The sequence below is a fragment of the Oryzias latipes genome, chromosome 13 (genome assembly GCF_053564925.1).
Source record: "Oryzias latipes strain Hd-rR chromosome 13, Olatipes_Hd-rR_3.1".
Lineage (NCBI taxonomy): Eukaryota > Metazoa > Chordata > Actinopteri > Beloniformes > Adrianichthyidae > Oryzias > Oryzias latipes.
The window spans coordinates 19,588,762-19,605,734 of NC_136249.1; the positions used below are offsets into that span (position 1 = coordinate 19,588,762).

Here is a 16,973-nt window from a genome sequence, read left to right on the forward strand (position 1 = left end):
TTTTTCCTGTTCACATGTTTTAAATTTGGAAGTTTAAAGCGAGCATTTATAAATGAATAATAGGTGATTCTTATTGGGAACCCAAATTTATTTTGTAAAGTTTTTTTTTTTTATCCAGTCAAAATTTTTAGCATTTTATTAAAAATGAAATTACGTCATTTTGGTAAAAAAAAAAAAAAAGCATTTAGATGGAATTATGTTCTATGTGAAAAAATGAAAATAAGTTATTTACTAAAAAGGTTTAATTAAAAAGATCCTTTGGATTAATGTTATTATAATGGTTTAAAGCTTTTTAACCTCACTAAAAAATAAATATTATATAAATGGATTTTTAAAAATACAACAAGAAGACTTGAAAGTAAAATAAAGACGAACACGGATTCTATCGGGTCCAAAGGTATCAAGCAAGCTGATTATTTTACTTTGAAAGACTTCCCGGAAACTGCTGCTGAGGCATAAGCTGTCGTTTGAACGTTCAAATTTGTGGTTTTAAAACAAAATGTGGACAAACGACGACGTTCGAGACAACGTGAAGGTACTTTCGAGTGTGGTGGAAGTCAAACTCTGCTGACATCTCGTGTTCACTTTGACCTAATTTGAGTTTGAGGGAAAAGTTCCCTAAAGTTCTGCAAATGTTATGTAATGGTAATGCCGATTCATCTCCGTTATCGTTGTTTCTGCAAATTTTGACCTAGACTTTCTTTTATTTTTGTTAACCCTACTAGCAATCTCATATACTGGTAATTTAGTTTTTAAAATGAAGAAAACGTTTAAGTAATTAGTCCTCTGCACGTCAAGTTTAAAGGTCATCCTTTTAGCGCGATCAATTTAGTTTTTAATTCCAGTTCTAAGGAGTAAAATTTCTAAAACTAAAACCGATTTTTTAATAGTTATTTTAGTTTGTTCAAACATATTTCAGGGGCTGCCGTGATCCTGGTTCTTTTCTGCTAATGTGCATTTAATTCCACTAGAAATGAAAAACCGGCTGAGATGTTAGAAGTCCAACTATTGCCTGAAATTACTGACTAAGTTTATTTCTGCAGCTCTGCTCTAATGTAAACATTTAAATTTTGACATCTCAAGATATCCATGTTTAGTTTTTCGTGTCTCCTTCCCCTAAACCTTTCAAATTGTTTTATAGCTTCTTCTTTTTTAAAGAGCTTTTTGTTTTGACAGTTGAAATAAAGCAAATATTTTCATTTGGATGGTTGTTAATAGGACTTTTACCTAATATAATACCCATTTCAGAAAAAAAATTTTGATTTTAATAAATGGTCAAGCTTCTCACTGCTTGTTGTTCATATGTATGAGCACAAAAGATGTGTGGTTACTTACTTTTAGGAATTTAACCTTGTCAAATATCCTAATTAAACTGTCAAACCACCAGAATTACTATGGCAGAAGGCTGGAGGCCTCTTGTGACTTGCAAACAAGCGCCGCTGCCTGCAGTCGGCCCTGCAGACCTCTGCCGGAGATCATCACAGATGCTCTGAGTCTGGTTCACCCTGAGGTAACTAAAAGGTAAACCCCCCCCCCAAATTACCCCCTTGTGTTTAAACTTCGTAGCTGCATTTAGGAGATTTAACTGAACTTGCTAAACATTCATCTTTTTTCCACAGATTTTTTGGCTGTGGTCTTCCTTTTCCAGCCAAGCTTAAGGGCTGCAGAATTCTGGACCTCGGCAGCGGTTCCGGTCGAGACTGCTATGCCTTCAGTAAGCTTGTTGGACCTCATGGACATGTGACTGGGATTGATATGACAGAGGAGCTGGTAACTCTGCTTAAGTCAGACGCACTGTGCCAACCCCCTTGTCATTATATATCAACGGTGTTGCTCCTGCTTCCTCAGATCACAGCATCTCGCCAATATTTGGAGTATCATCAGACTAAATTTGGCTACAAGAACCCAAATGTCACTTTTGTCCATGGGTACATGGAAAATCTCATAGAAGCTGGTTTACTGAGGGACTCAATGGACATTGTGATGTATGCTGAAATTACACATTGATTTATTGATTACCTTTGACCAACAGTTTAACCGTTTGTTTCCTCTGATTAAAGATCGAACTGTGTGATCTGTCTGTGTCCCGATAAAAAAGCAGTGCTACAACAAGCCTATGAAGTCCTAAAGGTTGGTAGGAGGAGTTCCTTTGGAAAAGCACTACTCAGAAATTCTTACATTTCTTTCCCCTTTTCTTTATTCAATACAGACGGGAGGCGAGCTTTACTTTAGTGACATGTATGCCAGCAGCGTCATTCCTGACCACATGAGGGAGGATCCACTCCTGTGGGGTGAAACAACACTTCTTTTTAAATCATTTACGTACTCCCTACAATTTACAACAAATATCTAATTTATGCAGATGACACACTGTTTTTTGTGTCTGATTTCTTTATACTTCAATGTTTGTTTTTTTATTGTATTTCTTACTGGTTCAACTGTACAGTGACCTTGAGTGTCTGGGAGGGATATATAACATTATTATGATGATGCAGTGTCCTTTGGCCATCATCTCGTTCTGGGTTAGGTGAGGGAATGGGTGGCTCTCTGTTTTGGAGGAATCTCATCCCACTGGCCCACAGTGTTGGTTTCAGCACTCCACTTCTCGTCTCAGCAAGCCGTATTGAGGTCCACAACGACCAGCTCAAAGCAAAAGCAGGTAGATAGAAATTGAGTAAAGGGTTATCTGACAAAATTTTTCAAAAAACCTAAACCAAGTTCTTTGTTTATCAGGGGACATCAGCTATGTGTCAGCGACCTACAGACTATTTAAGCTGCCCAAACTTCCATCGATGCTGAGCTCAACTGTCACCTATAAAGGAACAGTGGCAGAGTTTCCAGATCAGCTGGACTTTGATTCCTCCCACTGTTTCAAGGTGTTTGACTTTTTACTTTTTCGTTTTTTGGGGGGAAATTTCAGATCAAAGGAATACATATTTCATTTAGTTGCTGTTTATTTTTTAATGCAGAAAGACACAACAGTGGAATTAAATGGAGAAATGGCTGCAATCCTTCAGCATTCCAGGTTTGCCACAGATTTTAATATCCGGATGTTGAATGAGCAGAATTTCAGCTCAGAGCCAACACCACAAGAGGTTAGTATTAAAATGCTTTTCATATTAGTAACTAATTGTTTCAGTTCTGAATGATGCTCTTTTTATTTACTCAGTATTGCCATCTCAACCCATTTCTGTTGGCTGACAAATTGGGTTCATCTGTGAAACAATGCTCCAAAACTGGAAAATGAGGAGATGGCTTCATCCAGAGGGAGCTAAGAATTAACCCTTTACTTCTTTTTTTTCTTTTTTACTATATTAACTTTTCTGTTTGACAATTGTATCTGTAGATGTTTCCACATTTGACATTGAAGAAGCTTTATTACAAACTCAAGGTCCATTTGCCACAATATACACAAAACAAATAAAAGGCTTAAGGATAAAATAAAACATATTGTTTAATGCACATTAGTAAATCTATTAACTTTTCCATCACACTAGTAGTCTCAGAGCCTTGTTTTTGGAGGGGAAAAATCTGCATTTTCTCAAAGAGAAATTCTTGATCGTTATCATGATTATTCTGACATTTTTGGTTCCACAAAAACCTAAACTGCTGATGTATTGAGTGAAAGAAAATTCTATGAAGTGTATGAAAGGTATTGAAACTGTAAGTGATGAAAATCAAAATAAAAAGGTTTACTGTAGCAGGTATTTGAGAAAGAACAGAAGTCTGAGAAAAAAAGTCAGAATTTTCTATTCCCTTTCCCCCCCCCTTTCTCTGGAACCTAAATCTTCTTCCGTCGTATTGTGGTTCTTATCCTGTCACTTTATATAATTATTTAAAGAACAGCTTAAAAGTTAACCTAACCTTTAAAAAGACAGACGCCATGACAGACAGATCACTTAACTCTACAAAGTAAGTTTGGCATTTTATGTTTATTGAAATTAAATCCTTTAAACAAGCAGTTTTGCTTTTAGAATAAAAAACCAAAAATACCATAAAATTTAACAATTTGTTATTAGTTAAGACACTTTGGTGAACAGTCAAAAAAAAATGTCATTTTCGTCTGTAAGTCCACTTGTTACACCCCTCCCCACACCTGAATGCATCCATCTACAGCGATAAATATTATTTTATGCATCGTGACATTTAGTCATGCATGTACCTTTGTTGGTTAACACAATAACTGTATAGACTAAAATGTTAATGCACAAACCCAACAAACGCACAGTTTTCATTATTGTTGTACTTTTCCAATAAAATGTTTGGTCCACAGTTAACAACAGTTACTAAATATGTCATGCAAAATTATGAAAATATTTCAGAAACACGGTTAGCTAGTGATCCCTTTACGAGTGAGTCCTTTATTAATCCCATCACCCAAATCATATAATTTTATCATATATCTTAAAGTGTTTTTCTGCAGTGTTTCTTCAGTGTTTTTATAAACCGTTGACATTAAATGAGTTGATTTTAAAATAAACAAAAAAAGTGGTTTTGATTTAAAAAAAAAACAGCTCAAAGCCAAAAGTGCTTAAATAGAACAAATGAATTTCTTCAGTGAAATTACTACAAAATATCCTCAAATTGCTGCGTTACTACATTTACGTAACTACTTACAAACATTTGGGGTATGTCGACGTTGACAACTTAATGTGATTCAATGACAATAAAACATGAAATAAAAAAAAATAAAAACAAGGACACTTCACTCTTATTCAGTAAATCAGATTATTTAGAGTGCACAAAGACCTAATTGAATAAAGCTACAATAGAAACACAACTACAAAGACAGAGTAGACAGAAGGTCTGATTGGTTCTCTGGAAGCCTGAGGCATCAAGTGCAGCAATCTGGCTAGTTATAATTTGAGACAGAAGGAGGAGAAAGCAACATGGAAGCCACGTCCTTGGTCTCGTCTGCTCCTGCTAACCTTCACCTTTATGTAGTCATCCACCTACATCTGCAGCCAGCTCAGGCTGTCAGCTCTGCACCAATCACAGAAAAACAAATGAGAAGAATTAAGAATCATTCAAGTTTTTAATATACGTTTGTAAATCAAATCAAACTTTATTTATAAAAAGCGCTCCTCATACATTGTGCAGCTCGAATCACTTCACAATTGAAAACAAAAACAGACAGAAATTCAAAGAAAAACCCAATCTACCCCCTCCCTCCTCCCTGTTAACACATACATCCCATACAACTCAGGGTTTTCATTTTTCATATTTTAAACACGTTTTGTGCCTTTCGGGATCACGGGGCTGCTGGAGCCTATCCCGTCCACTCATGGGTGAAGGCAGGGGACATCCTGGACAGCTCGCAGGGCCACAAATCACACACCCATGCACACTGACGTTCACACTTAGGGACAATTTAGAGTAACCTAACCTATGAAGCATGTTTTTTGAAGGTGGACAACATGCAAACTCCACGCAGAGCAGGTGTTCTGTTTCAGGTCCCCCAGCCGGGACTTGAACTCGGGGCCTTCTTGCTACTGCGGCACAGTGCAGCCTCTCGTATAAATAAATAAAAACCATACATTCTTTCTATGGTGTCAATGACACAAGCAATACTAATACACAAATCGAAGACAATTTAATAAGTTTAATGGACTCTGCTCTTCCAATGGGGTCAAATGTGTGCAACATGTTTACTGTGTTTATAATGTATTCTATTGTAAATAAGCATGCATTGTGTAAATGGATACGGTAACTTACTGAGCTTGAGCCTTTGTGATGATGTTCCCCTTTGACATCAGTTCTGCAACTTGAGCTACTGCAGGATCAAACGTCATGCTTGCAGCAGCCACCACCACATCTTTCCTGCTCACAACACAACAAAGTGGATTTTCTTTTCTTTTTTTTTACATAAACTGGAAGTGTTTCACCAGCAGCTTGTATTTTTCCACAGATGCTCACTTTATGTAGAACGCCAGAAATTTCCTTTCTTCTACTTTGCCTTTGAATATGATTTCTGTATATCCTTCTCCATAGCCTAAAAAAGAGAAAAACAAAGGGGGAATTGAGTGACAGAAGGACCAAGCTTCACTGAAAATTTCTAAGGGAGTCCCGTGAAAGGCATGACCTGTGTATCTGATGCCCTTTCCAAGAAATGTAGTCCAGAAGAAGGGAACCGACTCAATTGGAGTCGGTTTCTTCATCATGTTCAGACCTGCTATTTTTCCTGGTTTAAAAACATTTAAATTCAAAGTTAATTACGTGACCATTTACATGACGTTTATAATAAAAACATCAAATGAGATAAATACACAATGATTCCGATTCATTGAGTTGCTTACCATGAGCGTGGGACATTTGCCAGTGACCGATGCTGACCTGCTCGCCGCCACGAATGGTGAGAGGGAAGGAGGTTACGTCACCAGCAGCAAAAATGTCTGGTGTGTTGGTCCTCATAAACTATTGACAAAAAAACAAAAAAAAGACATTTCATGCAGACGCTTTACTGTGAGCTTGCGTATTTATTTCTACACATCTTTCTGTGTCACAAATAAATGATTCCTCATATATTTATATATATTTACTTTGATCCGAGTACGTTACCTTATCCACAATCACAGCTTTCTTTGAATCCACAGCAATCTCAGTTCCAGCCAAAAAGCCTGAATTTGGGATTGCACCTGTAGTACACACATCACTGTTAAAACTTTACAAAGCAAAAAGACAAAGAAAAACCTGGAGATCAAACTATAGGGTTTACACAAATGTTGTGACATTTTAGCAAGACATTCAGCGGGGGCAGTTATAAACGGATATTTCTGACTAAAATTAAGAGGTATTTTTCTTTTTACATCTTAGACAATTTAATATTTGATATTACTGTTCACTTGATTTGTTTTTCAGGTATTACTCAATCAGGTGGTTTAATTATAATATATTTCTTTTTAAATATTTCTAAATAATTTGCTATTATTCAAAGAAGAAATACAATGAATGTCACAACCCCCTTGCAATAAAACACAATTACCAATTCCAGCAATCACCACATCAGCTTCCAGGACTGTACCATTATTTAACACCACCTCTTTTACCTACAAGATAAGGAAAATAGATTTTAAGGAAAATATAATGTGATATGTTTAGGGAAATAAAAAATATTTTCACATCGCAACATTTCTTATCTATAACACTAAAAATCTGCATTAAAGGAAAATATATTGAACGTAAAGACTTTTCTTTTTGTGGTTTAATTTTTGATTTCTTTGTCTGACTATGGCTATCATGACTCTGTGTAACAGTGAACATTCTGTCTGTCTCCCTACAAACATTTTTCATGAAATAGAGGCGAAGTTACCTTTCCGTTCTCCCCTCTGATCTCCGTCACTTTGCTGTTCATGTAGAACTTCACATTTCGTTCTTCTAACATCTTAAAAAGGGAAAAAACCAGAATAAAGAATTCCTGTTGGGTCACTGTAGTTCCAGACTGCAGTTGTAATTGTTGCATACTTGCATGCAGATCCTCCCAATCTCAGGCCCCAGAGTGTTCTCAAATGGGTATTGAGTTGGACCAACTAAAGCAACGCCTGCAGCTTTGTCTGATAGATATGCAGCGACTTCCACACCTGGGATGTCATGCAGGAAAAAAAAACGCATCATGAGTGTGTTTTTTGTAAAGGGCGAGGCAAAAGGCACAGTTGCAGAGTCACAGTGCATAACGTAAACATCTGTGAAGAGGACTCATAGCAGGTAGCTTTAGAGGTACTTGTCTGACCTGGATGGCCGTCACTGGAATGTCATCTTACGGTTAACATACAACAGTTATCAGGTTTCCATCGCAAAAGGAGATGGTCGCGCCTTTCGTCGAGCTGCCATGTTATGGTGAGAGTCTTAAGACTTTGTCCTGCGCCTGTACTCTTGGAAAAGCCAACAGGAAGTCAGGTTACAGGGCTTACCTGCTAGAGTAAGCAGACTTCGTTGACAGACATCTGTTGTAAAAGCAGGGTCCTCTTCAACCAAGATCGATAGAAACCTGTCTGTGATCATGTGTGAGCTGACAGTCACCTGATTACTTTAGGGTGTGTAAGCCACTCAATGAGTGTGATCACACAATTTTTGTGGGGGTGGGGGGCAGAGAACCCAGAGGAGAACAATCCAACTCCTTACAGAAAGAACCCATCTGGGACTTGAACCAGCACCTTCTCGCTATAAGGTAATGCTAACCACTACACCACCATGCAGCCATTTCAAGGCTGAATGTTTATCAATTAGATAGATAATGGATAAAATACAGCGATAACAACTTGGCCTTGTTGGAATAAAGTACCGGTAGAATAAATTGTATTATAGGAATTTTGAATAATTCTTAATTAAATAAATAGATCATAACAATCATAAGTAGGTTTGGATTTTTGGTTTGTGTCATGATTTCATTGCATTCTTTGTGTCGCACAAAGACACAACCTGAAATGAGAACTGGGCGTATATAGAATAAAAAAAAAAAAATTATAGAAATATAGAAATATAGAAAAAAACTCAATTAAAACGACAGAAAGAGAATCCACTTGATCATATATTCCTATATGAAAACTTGCAACCTCACGAGTTCTACCGGGGAAAGAGGTTCTCAGCTGTTACACTTGCAGTTTGAGTAGCAAACAAGCCCAAAGTGTGATTGCATCATACTTTAAAGGTGTACCTATGGATGCATTCAGATAACCTATGGAGGAGACATAAAATAACCTATAAACGATGCTCCAATCACAACAGCTTTCTGCTTGGTGCCAGAGCTGTGAATCTCTTTGGCGTCGTCATAACTCTGCAGCAAATGCACGCCCTTCAAGTCAGAACCTGGACAACTGAGCGGCCGCGCTCTGTCAACGGAAAAGAGAAAACATTCTTTTAATAAAAATATATATCACATTAGTTGGAAAGCTTTGAACATCAAAATGTTTGTCTGTGAAAGGAATCAGCAAAGAGGCTGCAGGTGATGAGCCTCACCTGCAGCCTGTTGAGATGAGGAGCTGGTCATAATGCTGCAAAGCACCATCATTTATCTGCACCAGCTTGTTCCCAGGGTTCACAGACACCACCTGCAACCCAGCCCACACGGTTTTGTTACTCACAAACACATTCAAAGGGCTAGCTTTGCATCTTACCTCTTTATTTGTCCACACTTCAATCCCATATTGTTGATAGAATTCAGCTGGTCGCAGCAGGAGGCTGCTGCTTTCCACATTCATAACCTGAAATAGTCGATGGCTTAAGACATTTTTCACATTTTTTCCCCAATTTATTTATTTCTTTTCATTTCCACAAATCAACAAAAACAAACGATCTTGCATAAGTTATAATCCAGGAGAAATGAAAGGGAACAGAAAGCAGAAAAGTTTTTGAAATACAATTAAGGTACTTAAGATAAACATATTTATATATATAAATGTATGCAATACGGCATATAGGTATGGTTGTGGCTTACATCAAAGTATTTGGCTAAGAATAACCTAGACACGGGCAATTTCTGTCTTATTTCTAATTTTCTAAGTCATATCTGGAGTTGACGGTTCATCGATTCACTGAATAATTTACTGAAGTGGGCTTTCTAAATTCCAGCCATTCTTACCTTGCTCAGTTTAGTTTTGTCATATGGAGGCAGGCTGTCTTTGGTCACCATGATGATGCGACCCTGGTAGCAGTTTTGCCGAAGTGTCTCAGCGCAAACCAGAGAGGCGGGGCCTAAAAATATTACAAAAATCACAAAACTCCTCCCAGGTATGCGAGTGTCAAACATCTAATCCCTGTCATAATCTCAATAAGAAACCTATTTTTCCCCTTTTCTCATCTCTTAATCTTACCGCCTCCAACAAGAAGTACAGTATGTTTGGCGCCTGGTTCAAGCGTGCACATCTCCTTCACTCGCTTCGTCAACTTCAGAGACTAAAGCAGACGAATGCTGGCGTTCTTAAACATTCAATACCAACAAGTTCTAATCACTTTAACAAGGAATTGGATTTATGATGCTTACCTTTTGGTTGATAGAAACATAAACCTTGCCATCCTCAACCTTTACCTGTAACAGGAATTAATGAATGTCAACAACATTTATTAGGAAAAAAGAAAGGAATAAAAAGAACTAATTGTATAATTGACTAGACTTACCAGCCCTTTTTTAAAACTAATTAAACATGTATACATTTTATAAAGAAAACTCTGTTTTAAGTACGGCTGCACAATTTTAGGAAAACGAGGGATTTGTGATATTAGTGATCAACATTGCGATGACAATATAACTTGCAATACATGAACAAATGGCAAAACAACCAAAAACATCATTTCCATTTCAATGCAACAGTTTAATTTAAATAAGAGTCAACATAACATAAATTCTATGATGACCCTCGTCTACATAGGAGGCGAGCATCTAACATAAAAAGGCTCAATCTGATCAAATGCATAAAGGGATTTATTTGATTCGTTAAATACTTCAAGCTGCCATGAGATCGTTTCAGCACATTTAAGTTAACCATTTATAGCAATTTTTGCAATATGCATATTGCACAGCTTGATATCATGATATCAATAAATTTCTGGTTTACTCCGCAGGCCTACCTTTAATGTATAGTTTTTATTTATGAGTTGGATTATTTTCTCATAATGACTGATCACTTTCTGGTGACTCCTACGACTCCAAATGAATAACCAAACAATAAATATTACTTTAAAACTGCAAAAGCAGATTTTTTTAGGTCTGTAAATTTTAAACAGAGCTTTATAATGAAGGCTGTGTTTGCGTGCTGTTTCACCTTATAGGTGGGTAGAGAGTCCAGGCCTGGATAGTCCTCAATATCTCCAGTTCTCACATTAAAGCAGGCTCCATGAAAGGGACATCTCACTCTCTCACCAACAAGTGCTCCTAAGAAATCAGTTTTGCACGTTTAAACATAATGGATTTGTGCAGGGGGAAAAAGAGACTTCTCTGAATTAAGGGTTTACCTTTGATCAGAGGAGCATTATAATGGGAGCACCTGCCCCCAACCGCAAAGTACTGACCCTGTGTTCGAACCACAAGCACCTTCTGATCCTGCACAGTCACCTCTTTCATTCTTCAACGACACAAAAAATGGAAACAACAGAGTACGGCTCAAATTCTACGGAGCCCCTAAAGGGACATAAAAGTAAAACCAATACAATTTTTACTTCCATGTCCCTTTAAGGACTCTGTAAAATGTAAAGCAAATCATGTATATGAAAGATTTAAAAATATGTTTTTTTTTAAAACTGTGCTCACTGTCCATCGTGGAGATCAGCTTCCGGACAAACCAGTTCTGTCACCTCCTCCTGCTCTCCCCTTTGACCTGCATCTTGGAGCTCACTCATGTCCTGTAAGGTTTTAAAAATGCATGTCTGTTGCAGTTACATGGAGTTCTGGGTGGCGCTTGGATAAACAGAGCAGCAGACAGAACACAAAAGCAGACAAAAGCATCAACACACCTTGGTTGGGAAATTAAAAAAAACAATAATGAAAGGGGGGGGGGGGGGGGGGGCACAGGAAAAAACCATTGCTGTTACAGTAAGTTTGAAAAATTATTTAGGCAGAGCAGTTTTATTAGTAAAGGACCAACAAGCCATAGTTACAGAATGAAAAAAACATTAACATTACAGAGGAAATACATTTCTAAAATTTTATAAAAGATAAATTAGATAAAATTTGCATTAATTAATTAAAAAAAAATACATCAACATTTGCTATTACAACTTTTTTTTAAGAGAAAACTCCTGAGACACTCACAGCTTCTTTGCTCTCACGCGTTTTGTAAAGATGACATGTAGTTATGATGAAATGTTTAGAGATCGTTTCATGACCTGTCTTGTGATTTAAGGTCCACATTCAGTGAAAGAGGAAACGCGATTAAAGCACAATCCGATCGATCAACAATAGTTAATGTAAATCATGCAGTGACAGGAAGTAAGTTATGAGACAGAAGTAGAGATAAATCACGGCGTGCATATTTTTAAATCCCCTTTTTAATATTTGTATCTAATTGTTTACTGTTGTTCTCACCTGCTTTCTATCACCGGAGACCTTTAGACTCGATAACCCAGCCTCGACTGTAATGACAGTAGCTATCTGATGAATGACACCCGCGAGCCCCGACTGCAAGCGCTGCTTCCTGCTACGGTAACCTAAGAGGGACAAATCAAGAAACGCGCTCAAGAACGTTGTGCCTTCACAAGTTTCACTGTGACATAGATTCAATTCTAAGGGCTCTAAAATGGACACGTTTTTGTTATATGATGATTTTTAAATACTAATAATAATTATTATTATTATTGTAACTTCAGGAGATGTTGGGGTTAAAATAATGTTTCGATTTTGTTCAAGCTTAAATTTTTCCATTATTAGAAGTTTGTTTTTTGATTGGCAGGTAAAAGGTTAGTCCTTATTTATATGTCTATGGGTTAGACACATCCAAATTCTCATTCGGAAGATGCTAAAACGTAGAAACCGAAAATATGAACACCTCTGCCAGGTTCTGCCTGTTGCCATTTGCACACTATAGTAACTGAAAGCAACTTCAATTTGTTTGGTTCTGACTTCAGGTTCTGCCAGCTAATTGCTTCTTGCAGATCTCACAGCCCTTCTGGGTTCAGATAAACACCCTTTCAGACAGTTCCACACCATTGAGTTAGAAGCATACAATATCTCGGTTGTCATCTTTGCTGTGTAAGAGTCGATTTTTCTGCTCTGTGACTTAAACATCATATGTTTTGAGCAGTGGAATCTGAAGTGTGTAACAAATTGGTGAACAAAGACTGGGTTTTGACACTTTTGGGGGTTTGTCTGCACGTTAGAAGCTGAGAACTTTAGATAGAAAAAAAAACACCCAAAGATGTGCCTTTTCTTGTACAACAAATGCAATAAAAAGTTCTGTAATTTGTAACTACTTACAGTCATGCTGAAGTGAAGTTAAAAAAAAAGTACATAATATATCTGATCATGACACATTGAGAGAACTGTTTGCTATATCATGGGGCATGAGTCACATGAAGCATGACACATGCTAAGTCACAATGAGCAGTTTGGTGGTCTTGTGCCCAAAAGGGAAATTGTGGGTTCAAATTAGATAAGGGACACTGCTTGACACGAAGGATTGCGGGATTAAACCACAAATGGTTTTTAAATTAACTGGAGCTGGAGTACTTTATTATTCCAGCTCACCGGTTAGCCAGGAAATGCAAACTTTCAAACAGCTACTGGGATTTTAACTCAAAACATTTCCCAGAGATTCTTAATTGTTCTACTAAAAACAATAATCTATTCACACAAGAAAAGAAAACATTTTCTGGAAAGAGAAATGTGATGGTTGAGAAACTGTGATATTTGCAAATACAATACATTCAATGCCATGCCATGTTAATACTATTATCTTCCTTGCCCACCCAAAACAAATACCCTGGATACTACCAATAGACTAAGCTAAAGACACAGCTTTGCAACAAAAGTTTACAAAACTGAATGTCATCAAACTGCAGCTAACATGCTCTCAGATGACTTCAGCAGCATTAAGTGGAACAAACAGCCTGTTTCATCTCCAATTGCTCTCCCGTGACCTCTGATTGGTTGATAAACAAGCCATTTTTGAAAATGGGGCCATTGATTTGCAGGAATACAGGATTTTTGCAAATCAAAGGGCCAGTAAACAGGAAGCTGTACAATGTCCTTTCAATAAAGTCATTTTTTTTAAAGAAAAATTATGTTGTGCGGATACAATATTGAAAAAGATAACCACATTTGAGCAGAGCCAGAGGGGATTTATAAACACTTAAAGAAACCATAATGTGTACACATGAAGCCTTTTAGTTAGTTGAGTCACTCATCTAATATAGAAATACATTTGTTTCTAAAGTGCACAAAGCGGGTCTCTAGTTGCTATTTGCATTTGTGGATATGATATTTTTCCATTATGATCCATAAATATATTATGAAATAACAGTCTTCTTTAACTGCTTTCTAAAGAAAAAAATACAATGTTTCTCATTTAAAGTTAAGTCCTGCAGATAATCAATAACAATTCTGGTGAACTGTCTCTAGGATGTTCCACTTAAGAAACAATCAGCATCTGTTTCTCTTTTAAACTAATTAATGTTGTGACTAGCAGAATAACATTTGTGTATAATTTTACTCTAAAATACCTGGCCAGTTTAGCAGTGAGTTCAAGGACTTGAGATGGATATTGGATCATTAGTGAAATGTAAGTATTTATTCCAGTCTGGTATTAAAAACGAAGCGTGATTTCACACTTTTTTTTACAAATTTGTCAATCATACCTGTCTATGTTTATAATAACCCCTTCATAAATCCGATCAAGTTTACTTTGAACACTGTGATCTGCTGATAACAAGTTACTGATCAACGCAAAATAACTCATAGAAGATTAGGGCAAATTCCCATCAATACAGCTTCTTTTGTAACCAAAGCAAACCTTTTTTAACCAAATATGTCATTATTTTTTACAGTGTTCCAACTACATTTTGAAAGACACAGGATGATGTGGCTTTTTTCTTATTATTCATCAATTATTCAAGCCGTTATAATTCTGAAGCAATGTCGCCCAGCAGAGGGACCCTTCGTCCACAAGATCATGACATTTGCTTGATGTTATTCTACTGTCTTACCAGAGGAGGCGCTATTTCACATAATATCTACACAGGCAGAGACTCGAGGCGTCAGCCAGACCTAGACCTGAATGAAAGCAGCCCATTCTTGGTCTAGAATTATGTGGAACCTCATATAGAATAGATGCTTTATAGTTTTTTTTTTCTTTTTTGTTTTTCAAGAATAACTAATAAAAAAAAAATACATTTCACAGTACATTTCACATTCTCCATTACTCCTGAGAACATTCGTGTTACGATTCCGGTGAGGGAAAATGTTTGTTAAAATGCTCTGGAGGGCAGCATCAGCTTCACCTTGGTTACAAGTCCTCATCCAGTAAATTTAAACTAACAAAAACTATTTTATAATAGAACAAATAAAACCTAAAGACTATAATAAACTAAATTTGCCATACATTAATTTTTTTATCATATATTAACGATAGTTCTCCCCCAAAAAAGATATTCTAAAATTGTTTACTGTCATAGAATTCGTCACAGTTAAAGCTGGTCACTTAAAAAGAGACAAAAAAAGTCATGAGTGTATTGTTGTTATGGAGAGAAAGAAGGTAAACAGTGTGTAAAGTCAGCATTTACCTTCATAATCCTCTAAAATGTATTTTATGTACAATCCTTTTTAATGTGAGACATCTGAATTTTGAAGTTTATATCAGAGTGGACAGTTTCTTCACTCTGTATTGGATGGAGAGAACAAAATAAAACCTATCACCATTGATTTGTTTTGTTTACTGCAACACTAGCTTTTTTTAAATGATGAATGAGGTGTCTTCTGGTTTAATTTGTGGCTTGGGCACCCTCTTGAAGACTAGCTCTTGGAATAGAGTTGCTGCTCCACATCAAGAAAATCCAGTTCAGGTGACTTGGGCCGCCCTTTTGGATGACTCCTGGATGCCTCACTCGGGAGGTATTCTGGGCGTGTCCCAGAGGGTGGAGGGCCCAAGCTAAACCCATGAGTCCTGGAGAGACTATGTCTCCTGACTTGCCTTGGAGCTTCCCCAACAGATCTGGATCCCTCTGTAGAGTGGGAGGTCTGGTTGGACTAATGCCCCTGTGATCCTGCACAGGATAAGAGGAAGAAGGTGTATGGATGGATTTGTGTTGTTGTGCTCTAAAGATCACATTGACTTTTCTCTACACACTATGTTAGCTGAAGGTAAAAAGAAACGCAGGCAACTGACTTAACAGTTTTTTGGTATATTGCTGCAAACTTTTTTTTATAAATAAAATGGTACATGTGGTTATGCTGTCCAAAGGTTTTCTTCTGGTTTATTTTGTTTTTGTGATGATCAGATTTATTATTTGTGAGTTGGCATCAACAGAGAAAAAAATGTGATCTCAGAAAAACTGGTGTTTAAACTAATTTTGCCCGTTTTATTAGTACGTTGTTGTATTTCATCTCTCTTTATTGTTTAGCTTTTCATTCATTTACAGTTAAAATCGTTATGATCCTTTTGTTGTTTGCCTTTTAGCATATCCCTTCAGGGGTTGCCAAATTTGGTTAGACAGAGATTTTTACACTAGATGTATGTGGATGCCCTTTCTGATACAACCCTGTATTTTATCCGGGCTGAAGACTGAGACAGGGGGACCCACACTTGGGCTCCCTTGTGGCCACGTAGTTAGGCAGTAGCGTGAGGGGTCTTGTGCATTGACTGCATAAGAGAACTGGATTGAACGAGTGTGACGTCACCCATGGAAAGCTCTTAATTCCGGCTCCAGCGAAATGAAGCCAATTCAGTCACCATTTTCCGTGAAACGGACATTGCCATGTTGGAGCCAGACAACAGTGATTGGTCTGAGTCGGTCTGAATCAATGAGTCTGTGGCAACTACTGTCGCCGATCAGTAGTGAGCTTGTTTGAAGTCCACACCCCTTCCACTGAAAGTAGGCTGGAGAGAATCTGTCAATCAAACGTTGAAGTGGGGGGCAAGCGGGCACCACATGCTTTTATTGAGGCATCTGATAGGCCAATTTATGACTTCAGTGATTGCAATAAAGAAATAATGCAAAAAAAGGGGATTATCAAAAACATGTTTAAATAGGTATTAGAGCAAGAATTTTTATTATTCTGACAAACAGAATGACTGTGCAGAATTCTATTGGATTTTGATTTGTTGGAGCTAGTGGGTACTTCCTATTTAGAGCGCGACAGTGGAGGGGTTACTGTGTCAAGTTATTTTTGTATTTTCTTTTTTTGTTAAACATATCATAACACATCAACATGCAATCTCTTGCAAAGGGATGTTACCAAAACACAACCTCATAGGGGTTGTACAAGGTCATAAAATACAATAATTTCGTGATGACAAAATTACAAAAATACTTTAAAGAAAAATAAAATAACA

General features: G+C 37.1%; 2 protein-coding genes across 3 annotated transcripts; one reads left to right on the forward strand and one right to left on the reverse strand.

The window, feature by feature from the left end:
* The first annotated feature begins 387 nt into the window (after positions 1 to 387).
* On the forward strand, positions 388 to 6,270 carry LOC101172512 (arsenite methyltransferase). The gene is made up of 10 exons (XM_004075690.4): positions 388 to 535; positions 1,388 to 1,521; positions 1,620 to 1,770; positions 1,849 to 1,985; positions 2,061 to 2,130; positions 2,210 to 2,291; positions 2,528 to 2,659; positions 2,734 to 2,876; positions 2,970 to 3,095; positions 3,170 to 6,270. The coding sequence occupies exons 1-10, from the start codon at positions 500 to 502 to the stop codon at positions 3,245 to 3,247; spliced, it is 1,089 nt and encodes a 362-aa protein (XP_004075738.1). The 5' UTR covers positions 388 to 499; the 3' UTR covers positions 3,248 to 6,270.
* On the reverse strand, positions 3,914 to 12,144 carry aifm4 (apoptosis inducing factor mitochondria associated 4). Of its 2 annotated transcripts, none has more exons than XM_011482604.3 (19): positions 12,014 to 12,144; positions 11,240 to 11,331; positions 10,945 to 11,054; positions 10,755 to 10,864; positions 9,977 to 10,021; positions 9,807 to 9,888; positions 9,575 to 9,687; positions 9,111 to 9,197; positions 8,953 to 9,044; positions 8,695 to 8,825; positions 7,462 to 7,577; positions 7,310 to 7,381; positions 6,983 to 7,046; positions 6,559 to 6,635; positions 6,297 to 6,414; positions 6,083 to 6,181; positions 5,917 to 5,992; positions 5,716 to 5,820; positions 3,914 to 4,983 (listed from the first exon to the last, which is right to left on the reverse strand). In XM_011482604.3, exons 2-19 carry the CDS (start codon positions 11,326 to 11,328, stop codon positions 4,953 to 4,955), a joined length of 1,617 nt encoding a protein of 538 aa, XP_011480906.1. In that variant the 5' UTR covers positions 11,329 to 11,331; positions 12,014 to 12,144; the 3' UTR covers positions 3,914 to 4,952. The 2 variants fall into 2 exon arrangements, with proteins under 2 accessions (XP_011480906.1, XP_078786169.1); XM_078930043.1 differs by having other exon boundaries at positions 10,945 to 11,110; positions 12,014 to 12,085.
* Positions 12,145 to 16,973: the final 4,829 nt, after the last annotated feature.